The sequence below is a fragment of the Labrus bergylta genome, chromosome 12 (genome assembly GCF_963930695.1).
Source record: "Labrus bergylta chromosome 12, fLabBer1.1, whole genome shotgun sequence".
Taxonomy (NCBI): Eukaryota; Metazoa; Chordata; class Actinopteri; order Labriformes; family Labridae; genus Labrus; species Labrus bergylta.
This window is the reverse complement of record NC_089206.1, coordinates 7,702,709-7,721,723: the sequence shown is the minus strand read 5'-3', so window position 1 is coordinate 7,721,723 and position 19,015 is coordinate 7,702,709. Positions and strand designations below refer to the sequence as shown.

The following is a 19,015-nucleotide window of genomic DNA, read 5'->3' as shown; positions in this document are numbered from 1 at the left end:
ATATTTTAATCAAAAAGGCATAAATGCATTTTAATCATGCTTTTGGTTTGTCTTTATATTTGCCATAGAACTCCTACTTTTAAGTTGATGTCAGTATGAGATATCATTTTGTCAAGTGTATGCTGTGAATATGGCTTTATTCAGTGCAAACCAAGATTCTTTACGTTTGCTATATCAGCAGGCTTTCTGTTTTAATGTCATTGTTGCCGGATGCATCACCTGTCCTAATTGTAATGTCGCTCTCAGAACCTACGGCCAGCAGAAACGTCTGTAGTAACAGAACAATGATCGCTTCTAATAGGGTAACTAGTTTTTTAAACCCTGTGAACTAAAGGTGATTTTTCATTTGGCTTACATGCATGTTTGACGCAGAAAACATTTTTTATGCTTAAGACTAAAAGCCTTTGACATAATGTAATTTGTGGATGTGTCTTTCTAAAATCTTCTAGCATAGACAAAACATGGTGTACTTCTTGAATATTGTGATGTCCTGTGTCTGTCATTTCATAGTGAATGTTTTTCTAAATAAATGCTGTGAGCATAAAAAATGTGTTGGTACTTTTTATTTGCTGCCTTTTTGTTGGGAATTTTAACAATGCAGAAAACGTGTTGATTTTTTTTCAGGACTTGGATGAGAAATAACGAGGCATCATGTCCTAAACAATACTAAACCTTTATTTTCTAGCAAGAGTGAAAAGAAACAAAGGCAACATTAAAATGAATAGTTTTTACACAAACTCACGACAACTGTGTGTCTGCAATATCAATAATAATAATAATAATAATAATAATATAATTTGAACCCAGGAAACATAATAAATTGTGACAAAGTGAGTTACAGTGAAGTTACCTTAATTTTTAAAGAGAAAGAGAAGGAGGGAGAGAAAAAAGGTCAGATGGAAAGGAATAAAATAAAAAGGATGGGCGTTAAAAAAAGAAAAGGAAAAGGCATCATGGGGAGGGGGGATGGGAGGGGAAGGACAAAGCTAAGAGGTACAGATGTCCATTCTGGGAAAGTAGCACCAAAAACATGAATGCCTCTTTTAACACTTCCCAAAATGTTCTCAGTTTATTCAAAATGCATGTCCTCTCAAAACAGCATCAAACACAAGATTCAGTACAACTAAAAAAATAAAATAAAAAATACAAGTGTAACAACGATGCTGTTGTCTAAGATCAGGGGTCAAAACCTTCTGCTGTACCTCAGCTTCAGGGTTTATTCCCAAAACAGAATTAAACCATAGCTTATCCAACTTCAATGACGGGGACTTTTTAAGTGAAATGAAACTGCAACTGCCTGCGCTCAGACAGGCTTCAGCTGAACTAGCATTTAATACAGTTTGGATAACATTAGCATACTGACTGACCTCAGAGACAACTCTAGACCAAAGAGACTCCTATGGTGGTAAGTCCCACATCGATTCAACAGTCTTTACATGTTCATGGGAAATGTTCCAGGGAAGGCGGAGAGACGGGTGAGACGGAAAAGAATAATTACAATGGGGGGAGATATGGCTGAGTTTGGGGTGAGACAGTGGAGTGTAGAAGAAGAGTCATTGCTCTGTTAGTGTCTGAATGTGTAAATGAGGAATGAGGAGGGGTGAACGGTACAGGGGGAGGGGGATGTCCTGCATCTTTCTATAACTTGACACTGTTTTCTGGCACAGAACCTTCTGTCCCCAAGTCCTACGACGGATCCGTTTGAACAGAGCTCCAGCGTCGACTACATCACAAAATCTGTCTAAAGCAAAGAAAAAGTTATTATGTAAGCATTAAAACCACATCCATTACTTGGATTAATGTTAAAGCAAAAGCAGGATAAAGGGGTGGGGGGGGTGGGGCATTTACCTCTGGGTGGGTCTGGACAGGTAAGTGAGGGAAGGGGCTGTGGCTGAGAGGACAGGTTTTCTTTGACTCTGAGGCATCCAGTGACCTCCCTCCTGCCCCCTCCCCAACACTGCTTCTGTGGCCCTTTCTCTTCCTTTTAGAGTCCTTGGGTCGACCACGTCCGGTTCGCCTCTGCTCTTCAAGCTCAATCTGGGAGACGAAGACAACGAGAACATTACAGATCAAAAAAGTGCTGTGTACTAAACTCAGCAACACTTGTATTAGCTTCATCCAAAAAACAGCAAAGGGATTAGTCAGACTTCAATTCTAGATATGACAGAAAATCATTCAACCACTGAGCTATCTACAGCCAGCATTGCCCACCCAAAGTGTTTACCAGCCCACCCCTATTTGAGAAAGAGGCCTATTGCTCTTTTGCAATTATTCCTAACCTGATAAGAATTGGGTAAGCTTTTGGGTAAGCCATATGTCTTTGGAAGCCCTGCTTATATTTTGTCATTTAATGCTTCAGGTTTATGTCCTTTTAATATCTTGCCCTTTAGAAGTAATTTAAAATGTCAGAATGTATTTTCCTGACCTGGATGAGTGTGTGCAAAGATTCTCTGGATGGAAGTGAAGCAGCTTGCAGGACTCTGTGGATGGGAAGTGTCTGGTCCAGAGACACCTCCAGCAGATCTCCTTCCAGCTGCAGCTCCTCCAGTTTGACCCTGGTGGCTGGTACAAGCTCCACTACCTGGCCTTTGAGCTGAGGCAGCAGGGGCATCAGAGACCCCACACCTGAACAGTGCACAGGAAGAAAACGTGCTCAGAGCTGAGGTCTGTGGTTTAACTTGCACATCTCACTGTTTGATGGTTACTTAGAAATGAGCACCATGTCTTACCTGTAACATTTGACTTTTTGCTGATGCCATTTTTACAGCCAACCTGTGGATCAACAAACAGTGATAAAAAAAAAGATTCAATTAAATAGGTTAATTTATAATAACAATAATACATGAAACAGGAATTTAACATTATTCATCCCATAAAAAAGATTAGACAAATAGAATCAGAGAAAGGTGTAAACCTGAGTGCCATTGGTTTCCTTGGTCTTCTTCTTAGGTGACTCCTCAGTCAGATCAATGACTCCTTCCTCTCCTTCCCCTCCATCGGAGTCCGATAAAACAATCACTGAACTCCCTTCTGTCCCCTTTTCCAAATCTTCCTCCTCCCCTTTCTCTGTGTCACAGTGGAGAGTTTCTTTGAGTTCTTGCAGCCTCTCGAGTGCCTCCTGCAGCTCAGGTGTCTCCAGTGCCTCCTTGGCTCGGCCCTGCCAGGTGATGGCCCTCTCTGTGAGACACTGCAGTGCTTCTCCTTCAGGCAGACGCACTGGTAGCCTCTGCAGAGCCACGAGCAACGCCAGGATCGTCTCCAGGCGTGGACGCCGCGACCGCTGGCATTGCGGACACAAGAAACGTGAGTCCCAGTCCCACCAGCAGAGGGGGTTCACTGGTGGTCCGGAGGTGGGGAGCAGGGAGGGGAAAGGAACGCAGCCGCCATGGAACCAGTCCTTACACAGATGGCAGCGCAGCTGAGGAGCACGAGGCTGACCTCCACAAACACACACCGACTGAGAAGGGTTGGTGCAGGTGTGGTTACTGTTACCGTTCTCTTTTACAGAGTTCTCTGATTGGCTGGATGTGTCCGTCTCCATGGCGTCGTCCCACCTCCCGTTCTCCTTGTCCTCGTTGCGAGTTGCGGTTTTAAATCCAGATTTACACATGTTGGATTGCTGTAACCTCAGTAGTGTCTCTTTCTCCTGGTGCTCCCCTTCTTTGAACGCCATCACCTGGAGATGAGACATACAAATCCAGTTCTCAATAAGAACGACTATCTATGCACAGAACAAAAATGTAAAAAGAAAGAAAGAAATCTTAAGAGAGAGCGATTAAAAATGATAATGATATCAAAAACTCACAATAGCTGCAGGGTCCCTCAGGTCGTGAGCAGAGAGGCCCAAAGTGTTGGTATCAGAATCATCTAAAGGATCATCCAACTGCTGCGTCTCACCTTGCCTCTCTCTCCTTTTTGCACACGGACATAATACCTGCAGGACAATAACGGAGTGTGACATAAGTGTACTGATACCTTGTTTTGCTGTTCAGTGTTGACAGAAATTTGATACAATTTCAGCTTTAACTTCTTATAATTTCTTTAGAGCTGCCTACCCTTTTTTAATTTGACTTTGTTAATATGTGATGCAAGAACAAGGTGGGACACAATCAAAGCAGAAAACCAACAAATCAACAAAAAATGGAAAACTAAAAAGTTGCCCACCTCTAGCAGACTGTGTGGACTGCTCTTCTTCAGGAAGGTCTTAGTGGCCTTGTCCCTCCAGGAGTGAGCGCTGGCTACCTGCAGCTCCAGCTGTCTCAGCTCTTGCATGAAAACGGGCAAGTCCCGTCCAATAGCCACCAGGCCCTCCAGGTCATCCAGGCATGGGTAATGCTCCCCATTCTACGACAGAAAAAGGAATCAATTATAATATTCCAAGAACAAAATGGCATAAGCACATAAGCATGTTTCGAATTGCCAGTTAAATCACAAAGTCAAATTTTTATTTTTGTCACCTGGATTTCCTCTAGGTCTGTCACCCAGGCTCGTGCTCGAGTGAGACAACCCTGCAGAGCCTGAATGTTGGGCAGCTTGACTGGAATAAGCTGGGCCTCATTTACTATGGCCTCCAGCGTGGAGAGAGGGTGCTTTTGCCTAGAAGAATGAAACCATGAGAAGGGACTGTTCTTTGAAACAAGATAAACTACTTGAGAAATGAGGACAACCCCTAAAGTAGGGGAAGTATGTAGAAGTGTTTATCTTACGATATGTTTGTCTTACCTTTGTTCGAGGCAGATCTGTGCTTTCTCCTCCCATCGTTCTGCGATCGTGAGCAGCTCCTGCAGCTCTGCCATGGCGGTCTCCACAGAAACACTCTGAGGTACGTTACAGCCTGCTTCCATCAGATTCCTCAGCACCTCCAACGTCACCTCCTGCCTCTCCCCTCCTTCAGTGCCCAGTGTTCGCCTCACCTCTTCCAGCCAATGGCCCTGCTCCTTTAGGCCCCGGAGTAAATCACACTCCGGCACCACAACAGGCAGCTTGGCCCCCTGCTCCAACAGAGTCTGCAACTGCTCAGCTGGTGGAGACTCCCTCCTCCAGTCTCTGTCACTGACCAGCGCTTGAGCTCGACTCTGGAATTCCTCCACGGTCTGCAGAACCGCCTTAAATAATAAACGAAAAAAAAAAAAAAAACATGATGCAGAGGTAAACCAAGTGTATTTTTATAATGTATGTTAATGGATAAAGTTAGAGAAATGACAAGCTTCTTGCTGCAGCTTCTTACCTGTACTCCCTCCAACTGGTCGATCACACAGGGCAGGTTTTGCATCGTCTCTACTAAAGATTTGAGCTCTGCCAACGTCATCTTACTTTCACTAAAAAAAATTAAAAAACAGTAACATGTGAGTGATTGTAACTGTGCACTGAATGTAGAAAAAAACCCTCAGTTTTTGTTCTGTCATACCTGCTCTTTGAGTTACTGAGGAGTTCAGAACTCGTCTGCTGACATCGTTCGATGTCTTTAACAACAGTGTTGAGTTTTCGCAGGAGTTCGTTGTCTGGAAACTTTCTTTCTACTGCTTCCTTCTTCAGCATCTCCAGATCATCAATTCCTGTAATTTAACAACCAGTGTTTGTTATTTCAAGATTGTCAGTTTCTGTTTAAATGCTTTGTAAAGGGTTTACGGTTGATCCATTCTTACCTATTTTATTTCCTTCTTCCTGCTCAAGAGCCTCTTTTACTCTGTTAGCCCAGGAATCAAAGGACTCAGATCGGACCTTTAATCGGTGTAACATGGCTAACAACTCGTCCAGGGTATATCTGTACCTGCACAGTGAGGGGATGACAAAAACATGTTAGCATAACAAATACATATCAAGCTAGTCAGAAAACATTATTATCCCTGTAAAGCATATGCACACACTCGTGGCTACACAAGACATACATACCTGAGGTAGAGTTTCTCAGTGGGGCAGTTGCACAGATCCTGAGTGTGGTAGAGACACACAAGTCGCTCGGGACAGTTTAAGCAGGCCAGAGCAGAGAGGAAGCATGTTGTCTTGCATTTATCACACTGTCTCTCATCATCAGGAAGCAGCTCAAAAGCTTCACGCTCTGCTTCAGTAATGCCCTGCAGGAAAAACACACAAACAATACAATATCCAATTACTAAAGCACAGAGCTCAACTGTACTGATGATGTTTCTTCATGTATAAAAAGAATGAATGTATAAACAGAGAAACAACAATCAGTGCGAGTTATTTCTGTCTCACCCTCTCCATTAAACCCTTCCGCAGCTTCCTCTCCTCTTGAACTATGATAAACATTTCCCGGTGTGTAGCTGCAGCCAGGTTGAGGTCCAGTTTCTCCGGGCTTGCGGCCATTTTACAGGTGAGTTCCTCGTGGGAGAACACACAATACCTCCTTAGACGACGGTAGTGCTCGATGCAGGAGCGTCCAGCAGGCAGCTGAGCGGGTCAGAGAAGACAGAAGGATGTTGATTATTGCAGTACTGTGAATGGTGTGAAAAGGAAAGCTGGAGACAGACAGTTGAAAGAGACGTACCCAGTCCGCAGTGCAGAAGTTAACAGCTTCAGCAAAATTATATCCCTGATTGAAGCCACTGTGATAAGCTCTGGGGAAGGTGATGACGAACTCACCAGCACACTGGTTGGTTCTCACAACCTGCGTATCAAAAACACAACGATTAATCACAGAGAACGTTTCATCAAACTAGATTTTCTGTTGTGTGATTTTGAGACACTGACCGGTACTCCGTGAGACATGAGGATATTGGGGTTCATGATGGTGACCAGCTGGTGCAGCAGGTCAGGTTGACACTCAAACAGCTCCGGTGTCAGCTTCTTCATCACCCCCTCAAGACGCTCGGCGGCCACAGAAGGAACGCCATACCAAGTCTTGGGTTCTCCCCTGCACATAATGAAAACAAAGGAAAGGTTTTAGTTTTTCACGACATAGCTGTATCTTTTTTGAAACTCTCTATTTTTTTTGTTTTTGGACAGCAGAGAATATGATAACAAACACAGGAAAACAGTTGAATTTCCTCTGCATTCTTCAGTTGTTGTTTTGTTTATATTAAGAACTGAGTACAGTTGGGAGAGAGAAAGTGTGCACGCAGAATACATTCCTATTATCCATCCTCCATGCTGCTATTGTTCAAGCCTACAACTACAAACTAACATCAAACCCACACCAAGCACAAGAATCATTTTGTACCAGTGGAGGTAGTTGATGGAGTAGCTCCAGTGATCCTCGATGTGCCAGCAGAACGCTGAGAACACCATGCCCACATAAAGCCACGGCACCTTCATCCCAGAGATGTCTCCATTAATGTGGCACAGGAGAGACTGCTCCAACACGGGCATCACGTTCAAGTTCCAGCCACTGCGGGCATATTCCTAACAAACACAGAAAACAGACAGCTCTGAAAATAAAGACTTTGACTGAAATGTTTTGATTAATAACTGACTGCAGGAACCACGTAAACAGGATTGCTTTATATACACAGTTCATGTAATTTGAATACATTACAAAATAATTAAGATTTTTACTCAAATAAAAACTAAATGACACTATTGACATTCTGTTGTCTACAGTACATTTATTGAAAACAATTTTTCCTAGTGTTGGTTTTTGTTTGGATTTGACTGATTCTTAATATTTTTTACAAACTGACCCAGATCAACTCCTGATTCAAATTCTAAACATAAAAACAAGAGCGGTGACAATAGCGGTCACTTTAGTTTCAGTTATCACTATCATGGTATTTTTTACAGCGTTAGGCAGGGATATGTTTGTCCATGCATGTCAAAACTGTTATAATAAAACACATTTCATGGGTTTGATTTGTTTTATTTGTGCATCATCTCTTTGTCTGTAATTCTGTTAGTATGCCGGCTTGTTTTCAACTTCCCAATGAAGGAAGAAAAAAATATTTGGAATATTTTCTGATGAAATAGAAAATTGAGTGCCGAATGAGCCTCCTGCAGTCATGACAGTGGATTTAATGTTTTTTTGGGGGAGATCAACACTTTACTTGAGCAGTTTTGAGAATTTTAACAATGAATGAAATTGAAGACTATTCAAGATTAGCTACAAAAGGTTAGTAAAAACACAACAATGTATGTACCTCCTCTTCCGTTGTGAGCTTCCTCTTGCCATTGTCCATCGGGAAGCCGCTGCCAAACTCTTTTGAGTGAATGTCGGCTCCGTATTCAACAGTCACGTCTTCCTCGATACTACTCACTAACCTCCAGAACTCTCTCTCCACGAGCTCAGTGGGAACCATCTACAAACGGGAACAACAGGCTGGAGATTAGTCTCTCATATTGTCAACAGTCAGCGCAGAGTCATGCCTCAAAGTAAATAGGTGACATCCTGCTGTATGTGTGCACACTTACATGGACAGGCATGTTGAAGTAATCTGCTTTGAAGGCGTCCGCCATTTCCCCAAAACTCTGCAGGCTGTATTCTCGTGTGGCCTGCTCAAAGCCAAACGCTTCTGAGGGTTTCTTGACCTCCTACAAAATTTAAATAGTGAGAATATCACAACAAAGATAAGTCTTGAGAGTTAAAACATTCTAAAAGCACTGTGAAATCTGGAATAAGAGTCATACAGTTAGTCCCACCAGACTCCTTTTTGAAAGGGTTAAAATAGTTTTACTTACCTCTGCCACACACTTTGGACATCTCCAATTGCCTTTGGGAGGATCAGTAAGCGGGGGCAGTAGACAGTATGTGTGGTAGTTATCATCACAGCCATCACATAACAAGAGTTTCTCATCATCATCTCCCCGGCCGCACATCCGACACACAAAAGAATCCACCTTTGAAGAAGGGAGAAGAAAAGCAGAGTGTGGTTACCTTTCACGAAAGCAGACAAACACACTGTCCTCTGAAGAGATTACATTCTAAAAAACATCAGACTGTGGGCAAAGTAAGTCGAGTAAAAGCTATTTAGAATCATTTGACTAAAGGTAGTTTACATTATGGAAATGTGGATGTCAATTTGAACTGCCCACCAGGTGCAACCTGTGGTCAACTTACACACTGTGGGTTGTTGAGGTTGCGTCTAAGCCTCATGGTCATTTTGGTAAAAGGTCCATCTTTATCATCTTCCTCATGTTTCTCTTTCCCATTCTCTTCCTCCGCTTCTTCTTTTTTCACTTCTGTTTTCACTATGAGGCTGGGGGGAGGCGGCTCGGGGCTTGATGTGCTTCCTTCACTCTTCTTCTCTGGAGCCTCCAGAGGCTCTGCTTTGACCGAGGTATCAGCAGGAGCAGGAGACAAATCCTCCTTGATGGTAACAGTTTGAGGAAGCTCATCTAAAAAGAAGAGAAAAGAGTTTTCAGAACAATTACATTTTTAGAGACGACAGCTACCGGTAGTCCTGATTGTGGTGCTCAAAACTGACGGCAAGTTCTCAAATATATTGACAATAAAAGTCAATAATAAATTCTACAGTCAATATATTTGACTGCAGGGTTTCCCCGACCATTCATTTGTTGTGGTGACCAACCATCACAATGTGACCGCCCACTAGCATAAGAATAAATGAAATAAATAGTGATTAAATGGAATTCATGTACACTCATTTCAGCTGAGAAATACATTTCCAGAATGCCTGAACAGTTTGCCGCTTGTGATTGGGTTGGCAGCCTACACTCTGCATGTAGCGACCCTTTGTTGACGAGGTGAATCATGCAGAATAAAACACTGATTTTCTCTGGATGCACCATCCCATTTAAATCGTATTTACTTCATATTCAGTCCCCTCATGTTAACAGCCTGTAACATGCTGACGTTTAGCATTGTAAATCATCTCACATATATGATAGTATCACTTTTAACCTTTAACTCTGTAAAGCACTTTGGTCAACCTTGGCTGTTTTAAATGTTCTATAGAAATAAAGGTGATTTGATTAGATTTTATATACTAACACATCAAAGGGGCAACTTTTTAATTTTTTTAGTCTGATAAGAAGTTATGTCTAACGTTTTGTTTTTTTTAAATTCCCATCCTAATTCATTTTTCCACGCTCAGGGCACTAACCTTTCTTCCTGAGGCCTTTGTCTCGTGCCACCAGTCCAAGTCCCATCATCTTCGGCCCTGCACCATAGATCTGTAGCTTCTTCAGCTCTGGGTTCTTCTCTATGTCCTCCTCTGTAGGTTCAGGCTGTGGACGAAAGCACATTTCAGTGACAAAGGCTTAAAAAGACGACAGCTACTCTCCAAAGCACACAGATCAAACCAAGTGTGTCGGCCAAATGCAGAGCAGACAGCTGAAAAACTTGAGAGCGCAGCAGTGCATCACAAGAAGGTTTACGCTCACTTAGAAAGTAAGGAAAAGTTAGGCTACGTCAAAGTGAGAGCTTAAAGAACAAGACCCACCACCAGAACACAAAGTCAACAGCAGTTGAAACCATCCAGTTGAGACAGGGCATCATTAAAAATGTGTTAATTGTTATTTTGGTTCTCATCAAAGCCTTCTATGATGTTCTTAGTATATTATTTTGGATGGGGAAGATGAGAAGAAGTCAAAAGAGAAAAGAGTTGTCATTTGTAGATCATAAGGTATTTTGTAAGATTGTTTAGTAAGAAGGCAAAAAAAATAAAAACAAACATCTTGCTAAGCACAACTGATCCACTATTTTATTAACCTTTTTCTGTCTTAGATGATTCTGGGGAATTATGACCTCTGAGGAGTGCTCAAGTCAAGTCATTTTATTATTATCAGCACGCTTCACTGTTCTTGTTTAAGTCGTATCCAGTCACCCATTATCTTTTGTGCCTTTTGATCTCCCAGCATCCCTGACTGCTCTCCTGCAGATCTGTTGCATGTCCCCCATAGAAACAGAATTCTTAAATCTGTTTTATCTTTTACTCCCACCTAATATCTCAGGTCATGCGTGCTGTTACAAGTGATAACAATGCATCACAAGTTTTGCATAAACATATCATTCGTTAATAGTTAGCTTACATCGTCAAAGCATTTTTATCTGTCTCTAATGTGATCAGATTTTTTGGGTCAGAGTTATTTCCTGTTTGGATCACATGTAAAACTTAATTAAATCTGAAGTGCCGCACCGCATGCGGGCCACACTGAAAGCAGCAAGAAGACCACGTGCACTTGTTTGTTTTTTTAAAAACCAAATCTTGCTTTGTATTTACCGCCTACTTGAACACAGCCTTCAGCTGCTGTGAATTATGTTTTCTTGACTTCAGTTCAACTTCATCTGGCTTCACACAGTGTTCTCTTTACTGAGCTGCTTCAATCCCCCCCAAAAGAACACTGTTTACAGTAAACTGCAATGAGACTTCTGTATCTTAAGGTGTGAGACATTTGGCTGAAACAATGTTGTAGGGAAAACTTTGTCACCCTGACGTCATACCTTTCAGTACATTTAAGAAAAAGCTAAAGACCCAGCTCTTTCATAAATACCTAAGACCTTAATGATGATGATGACGATGGTTTTGATATTATTGATGATGATGATGACGATAATGACGATGGTTTTGTTTGATAACATCCATTAATGATGGTTTCTATGCTGATTAGAACTCAAGAACAACCGTCGTGTTGTGCATTGCCTGTCCTTTCTTTTGCTCTTTTTTTCCCCTCAAATTTTCAAATCACAGAATCAGTTTTATTGTTCCAAGTTTTGTAACACTAGTTATAGTCTGTCAGCCTTATGATTGCAAACAGAACACATACGTCATGTGTATGTGACTGTAGGTGGACATGGAGAAGGTCATAAATCATAAAAACACTTAGAAGCAGGAGTCAAATGATTCCCGACTCCTGCCCTGGAAGTTGTTTAACATCCATTCAAGATGCTTTCACACCACCAGTTTGGCTCAAATCTGAATGGATAAAAATCTATTATATAAACACTTTCTCTACTCAGGTGTGTGGTCTGCGGTGTCTCAACACAATGTGAATTCACACACAGCAGAGACTTATTTATACAATGCCATTGCAACATTGCAAGAGCCAATTAGAGCACAAAGGCTTAATACCAAGAGACGTTCAAGAGTTTCAAATAGAGGACAAAGGAAGAAGCATGTTTGTTTCTAAATCTGTCTGTATCGGTTTCAGTTCCGTTATTCTCTGTATTTTTGCATAAATAAAAACAGGTGCTTTGTCCTGGCATACTGTCTGTGCCGACAAGAGGAGGACTCAAGTGAGACGGGGATTAAAAACAGATTACAGGGCATAGCTCAAAGCATGGCTTGGTAGAGAGGAGAGGGCAGTAAAACTTAGAGACTGACAGTTAAAACAAAATGATTTCTTAAGACTTCAATGTAGCTCAGTCCATCACCTGACGATACACCTCAAGAAGTAAAAACCCATCAAACTAAGAATAAGTTCTTCTGTGAGTGCACTCTAAAGAAAACTCATGCAGCCACACTGTTAGCTGCTGAATTAAGCAGACAGCAAGGCAAGCCGGCAAAAGTGCATAAGCACACAGACAGCCAAGCAACAAAGCGTTTGAAGCCAAGTACAACCAGAGACAAAGAGCATGGGTGAAAGGGAGAAAGTAAGAGAACCTGGGAGAAAGTATGTTTGGTATTTGGGATACATTGAAAGTTTCTTCAAGAGCCCTCAGTGAACTGTGACATTTAGGATCCCTTTAAAAAAAACCACGGCCCAAAAACACCTTTGTCCAACATAAGACTGCACAGTGTATTTTTATTAACAGTCCATGGGGTATAATCATGAGGAACAAAATGTTTCATAACAAAAAGTCAGCAGCTTGGGGAATCTCACTGTGTATGGTGTCTGTTCTAGAGTTTGAAAATGTGAAACATGGCCATCATGTTTACAACAATCAGGAAGCTACTGCCACTCCTACATTGCTTAATGTAATCCCTTTGAATGCATGTTAATGAAAATATTTTAGTGGTTAGTTAGGATAACAAGAAGAAAATCTAGACAACTTCAGAAGGGGGCTCAAGTGGTCGAGGAAAAAAGCAGGAAGAGAGCAGGGGAGGGCAGAAGGTGAGCTTATATGCTCACGAGGCAGTACCGCAGAGATGAGTTCAGAGCCAGTGGTGAGAGGATGGGGGGCCAGATCCTCTGGACCCTGCAAGGGGAGACAACAACAGCAACAATAAACTGAGACAAGAGGAAATTAGGAGATGAGAGAGGAAGGGAGTGAGCCTGGAGGGCACAGAGCCAGCAGCTGTAGGAAAAGGGACACATCATGAGACAAAGGTCACAATAGACGTGAGACATGGGACGTGTGACGGTCCAAAAGGAAACGATGTGGATCTAGATATTAATTGTTGCCTTTCAACTTTGGACAGGTGTGCAGCCTCAGAGGCCAGTATGTTGCCAGACCATTGTAAATGACTCTCATTATTTTTTAAAGCTATGCCATTGTAAAAATGCTTTTGTATTCAACAGAACTGTTTCTTTTATCTCTGCTGTGACCTAGAAAGATACTGTCCTGAAAGCTGAAAGAGTTCTAGATTGGTAACCTGGCATGCCAAGGCATTAAATATCCAGGTGTAAGTGATCAATTGAGATCTCCTCACTTTTGTAAATTAAGTTTAACTGCTAAAACAAACAATTTCAGCCAGAATGCTTGAAAATGTGTTCACTGGTAATATAAATAATAGTTAATAATAATAAATAAAACAAATGAGCAAACAAATTATTGCACGAAAGCTCTTATGAGTAGTAGTTGCATTGATCTTTTTATTTTTATCTGTACGAATTTCAGTCCTGTTTTTGTCAAGTCAGCAAATAAATGCATATGCAAAAAATGTGTTGCAGATATGGTGAAATAACTGGAATCCACTGTCATGTATGAAGTACTTTAGAAAGAACATTTTATGCTACTTTTATATTTTAAAAATATTATAAATATTTAAGATAATAATAACGGAAAGTGTATGTTACAAGCTAATCATCAATAGCTTACATGGAGCAAGCATATGATAACATACTTTAGGCTGTTCCACAACTTTAACTGCATGTTTGTAGATAATGTAAAAAACAGCTGGGTGTCTACCTGTGAGATGAAAGGAAGTGGAAAAAACACAAAGCAGGGAGCAAAAACAGCAAAGATAAGCAAAGCGGCATGGAGAGTTAGCAAGCTGGGATGCGCTCTAAGTGCACTTTTAGATCTTCCAGATACTAGCGACACTGTGACCAAAGTAAAAGAGCACATGGATGAGCACAGTTAACAAGAAGCGTGTGAGCTTTGACTTTCTGTTCGTGTGTCATGATGGAAGCTAGGATGTTATTCATGTGAGAAACTAAACCATGTTTATAAACAAGTGACTCAAAAACTTCATGTTTGCTGTTCAACCAACAAAGAAAATAAGTATAAATCTTATGAACAATAAGGTTTGATGTCCTGAAAATAAGCCTGCATATTCATTTTGATTACAACATAAGAAAACAGTGTAGTTACAATGAAACAGAGATTAGAAGTCTACAATTAAAAAAAACATAACTGATGAGGTTAAACAGCCAACTACCTGGTATTTAAAATCTTCTGCAGGTTGATATTCAGATTTTTCAGTGCCACTGTTGCATCAAATTCCTCTTTGACAGATTATCTTCAACAAACCCACACAGTTTTTTTGGTATTTCAAAGTAACCATGGAAACAACATTTTTATTTTTATATTATTATTCATGTTCCTCGGCTGAGGCATCAAGGCAACACAGAAATGTGAACCAGGACATTACAACCCACTGACCAGGTGTATTCAGTGTAGGGTTACTGGGAAGAGAGTTATGCAAATGAATGGAATGTCACTCACATCAGGCTGGCAGCGGTTCGCTCTGCGTCCGTAACTGCTCATTTTGGATGGCTGCACAGACTGTCGCAGGGGGATGGAGTGTGGCTTGTACTCTTTATCCACATCCTCACCATCATAGTGCTTTGGCTTACAATGCTGGAAATGATGTTAAAGAAGAGAATATACATGAAAACCTTTATAAACACCCGCTCAGCTCCAAAATAAATTGAAGACTTGAAATGCTATCACCCCTGGTTACACTACAGGAGGAAATAAGAGCGTGTAGATAGATACCGGCATGCTGGCACCAGACTGGAACATTTCAAAGGGGTAGACGATCCTCTCGTAGTGCGAGCGCAGCAGAGAGCCAATGTTCTTGCCTGGAGGGTAGCCAAGCCTTTGGGCAACACGAGCCCAGCGCCGTTCCTTACAAACCATCTCAAAACCTCCTTCATCGGTCACAATCTGGAACAGGAAAGTATTCCATCCAGTAAGAAATTAAATCCTACGTTTATTGATCAACATATTTTTTAAGTTCAAGACGTTACATTAGTATTTACCTTAGACAGGCTGTACAGATCAAGGATGCGACGTTCAATATGTGGAATTTTCAAGGAAGAAGCCTGGATCTCCCAAAACCTGGCAATGCGGTCCAAATAATTCAGCTTCACTCTGGTCTCCGCCTAAAATAGGATTCACAAGGGACATGATTGATAGTATGACAAGGTCCAGTCACATATTTAACTGTCTTTCATCAATGTGCAACTTTTAAGAATATGTTTTTTTTTACCTCCAACTCATTGAGCCTCTGGATACGAGGTGTGAAGCGGAAAGTATCCAGCTCCACTGAAAACGGTGGCTGCCAGTCCTGTTGGAGGGTAAAAACATGCTATCAAACATCAAAGACTTCAGGATTGAAAAATGTTGTCAAGAGCAAAGGGAGGTGAAACTTTCATTCAACCCCTTTAAACGCATGCCTCCTCACCAATCACTAGAGATATTCCAAGGAGCTACTTTCCTATTCGGCTAAACAGAAATCTAAAATCCAGACTTACGGACCAATTTAAAGGTATGAAAACACTCATTAAATAATTAAAATTGTGAACAATCACCTGAATGTGGTAACGCCTGACTCGCCTGGTTGATATGCCAGTTTAACTTGGCACAGTCTGTATACAACTTTTTCCTCAATATTCTAGATCAAACTACTGCTCCTATAGGATGCTATCCGTGTTTGTTTACATCCTGGTAGAAGAGCAGGCTACAGCCCCCGCTAGTGGCCTATACCGATAAGATGTTAAAACTCGGCTTGACTCTGCTGTAGTTGGATGTATCAGCAAGGGTGAGAAGGCTGAGGTGGGCGACCGTCACATTGTGCAACTCAACATGACAAAGACCAAGGACCTGATTTTGGATCAGAGGAGGAAAAAGGCATCCCTACAATTCAAGCATTGGCAGATATTTACTTGTGGAGGTCGAATCTTGCAGATTCCAGACTTCTCTGCAATTGGCCGTATCTTGGCGATGTAGCCCAGGGGATCCAGAAACTCCTCCCATGATGGCTCAAAAACTGGACACTCCGGAGGAGGCACAAAGTCTTCCCCTTCCATTGCCCTGAAAAATAAGAATGAACAAAGCAAGACAAGTTATTTAACTGTGGTAGACTCACCAAAGGGCACGACAGCATCAATAAAGCATCATCGAAAGCACAATACTCTTACATTTAATTCTCAATTACCTCAAGATACTTTGGCACAGTTAACATTGATGTGAAGAAAGTTATAGGAAAACAATAATTTCTGAAGTTTGTTTACTGTACAGCAGCGGTCTTTAGAAATGACATTTACTCGACAAAACCATAAATGTTCCAAAGTTAAAGAACTGATGAATAAGGAACATTACAGCAGATTATACATTTGTGACAAAAGGCTATTATATTTGTTTACTCTTTCAAAATATTTGATTTATCCTAGCACAGGAGTTCAACAGCCTCAGTTTCAAATAGAAGGTAGTTAGTTCCTCTTCCAAATTTCATTGTATATAATTTACATAAGTACTTTTCATAAACATCCATAAGAGGCATGGGGATTCACAGGATGAGGGTTTTTTTTTTTTTTTCACTCAAGAGTGGTCCTTGTTCAAAAACCCCTCCCCCAACTCCAGACACAACAAAACAAATGCCCATGATATTGAGAATCAACAAGGCAAAAGGGAGGGGGGCAAAAGTTTTGCAAAGCACCACGCTTTATCAGCTGTGGAACAGAACATCAAACACAACAAAAATAAATATAGAAATTATTGCAACATTTTTTTTTTTAGTGTAAGCACTTGAGCAATAGGCACTGATTTAAAAAAAGACCTGTTCAAAGTGAAGACAAACATGTTTTTTTTTCTTCCCCCAGAATACTTCTTATTGAAGAAAAGTGTATCAAACTCAACACCCCACATGCTTCACTTCAGTGTCAAATATCTAATTAACCTGATTTCTTCATGAGCTTCCAGGCGAACAATGGCGTGGAGGGCCATGAACCCTGAAGGTATAGAAGGCCATAAAGGCATCACCACTCACAAGTGGGTAGATTAATCAACAACCTTTTTTTGAAACACACATAATAAGCACATTGTGTAAACAAAACAAAAAGATGTTACCTTACATCTTGTAAATACAACTCAAAAGTGTATATAAATGTTAGCCAGCAACTATTAGCGAGAGCTTACCTTACCAGCGAAAGTCACAACATTCAATTAAAGAAAGGAAAGCATCTCTAATTCAATCATTTATAATGTGCTGGCTATCTTAAGTGTCATTCTTGTGTCTTCTTTGGGCAATCGTGGAAGTCAATTTGCATCCATTGTTCGTGCTATTAAAGAGGTACAGCCGCTTGGCAGCTATCGTTAGCAACGAGGCCTCCAGACCGAAAAAGATCGCTTTACACGGCTTCAGGAAACTAGCACCGCTGAGCTAACAGAGTGTAAGTCAACATTTTAACCTTACATAGCGGAGCTGGCAACACGCTAAACATATGTCACCTGTTTGCAACAAAAAATAAATAAATGCCACATGCAGTTATTTGTTTATCATTTCATACTACAATGCCTCGCTGCATTCAAGTTGACTGACCGAAGACACCTCGATGTCCCGGGGTATGAGTGGGGCAAGTGGCCGCTCTCTCCTTCCTCTGTTGTTGTGATGACTGGCGGTTAGCTTAACGTTTGGCCAAAACTGTTCGGTCCAGTTGGCCTTGCTACCGTTGCTAGCCGACCCCGTTTTTCCTCAGCCTCAGGTATCCATACACTCCGTTATGGTTCAACGCAGTGATGGCAGAGGTTCGTTTAACAGCAAAACGAGAGTCTTAAACTTTATCAATTATGTCGTTTATCGATCATTTTTCCGACCACTATCATCATCACTCTTCTTCAGGCCATCCTATCTTTCTTGACGAGACGCCATCTTAGTTTTTTTTTTTTTTTTTTTTTTTTTCTCTCTCACGACCGAAGCACCACCTCAAATCTTCACTTGCGCGTCCGTCACGTTTACTCCCTGAAAGTAGTCCCCACGTACGCAATCACAAGTCTGATAATTAAATTAAACTGCGACAGGGTTCGGTACGTACAGACAAAACCTAGTGGAATTAGTACATTTAAAACCTTTATATTGCAGTGGTAATTTAGGATGCTGAAATCGAGGCTCTTAAGAATAAGGTATATTTTTAAAATATAGCCTACTGTAATTTAGTACTCATGTAGCCTACTGGGACATTTTCAAACCATTGCAATATCATCGGTTTCTTACCTTTGTTTCCAGTTAAATAAGCAGTGACGTAAGCGGTGACATATGGAATTTACACAACACTTCAGTTTAGGTAATGTTGCGTAATTTTAACGCGGAGCCTAATTTCCGGATTAACATGCAACTCGTTTCCTAATAGCGCTTGTTTCCAAATCACACTGGCCATTCAATGTATTTGAGTTGAGCAAGACTTATCTAACTGCCCATTTAACGCTGCAGAACAAGAGACAATGATGGACAGCTAAAGCTGCATTTCCACCATAAGTACCCAGGACTTTTAGTTCCAGGGTCTTCTTGCCAAGAGATTAACAGCCCCACCGAGAAAGTCCGACCCCTATAAGGACATTTTTGGAGATTAAGATTAAGATTTACCTTTATTGATCCACACAAGGGGAAATTTCTGTTTTTACACTCTGTAGTCATGCAACACACACACATGCACTAATGGAGAGATGTCAGAGTGACAGAGCTGACCACAGCGGGCGCTCCTGGGGAGGGGGTTT

At 41.3% G+C, this 19,015-nt stretch overlaps 1 protein-coding gene across 4 annotated transcripts; it reads right to left on the bottom strand.

Moving 5' to 3' along the window:
• Positions 1-654: 654 nt before the first annotated feature.
• Positions 655-18,534, bottom strand: kdm5c (lysine demethylase 5C). Of its 4 annotated transcripts, none has more exons than XM_065960921.1 (29): positions 18,516-18,534; positions 16,189-16,336; positions 15,513-15,590; positions 15,283-15,405; positions 15,017-15,187; positions 14,744-14,878; positions 12,995-13,051; positions 10,017-10,140; positions 9,011-9,288; positions 8,632-8,790; positions 8,365-8,484; positions 8,094-8,252; positions 7,181-7,362; positions 6,712-6,874; positions 6,509-6,628; positions 6,217-6,411; positions 5,893-6,074; positions 5,646-5,770; positions 5,408-5,555; positions 5,228-5,318; positions 4,723-5,105; positions 4,458-4,596; positions 4,165-4,344; positions 3,806-3,934; positions 2,915-3,676; positions 2,730-2,772; positions 2,426-2,625; positions 1,849-2,037; positions 655-1,741 (listed from the first exon to the last, which is right to left on the bottom strand). In XM_065960921.1, the coding sequence occupies exons 2-29, from the start codon at positions 16,330-16,332 to the stop codon at positions 1,724-1,726; spliced, it is 4,797 nt and encodes a 1,598-aa protein (XP_065816993.1). In that variant the 5' UTR covers positions 16,333-16,336; positions 18,516-18,534; the 3' UTR covers positions 655-1,723. The 4 variants fall into 4 exon arrangements, with proteins under 4 accessions (XP_065816993.1, XP_020491686.2, XP_020491696.2 ...); XM_020636030.3 differs by lacking the exon at positions 18,516-18,534 and adding an exon at positions 17,844-18,182; XM_020636040.3 differs by lacking the exon at positions 18,516-18,534 and adding an exon at positions 17,844-18,182 and having other exon boundaries at positions 655-1,737.
• Between the last annotated feature and the right edge of the window lie 481 nt (positions 18,535-19,015).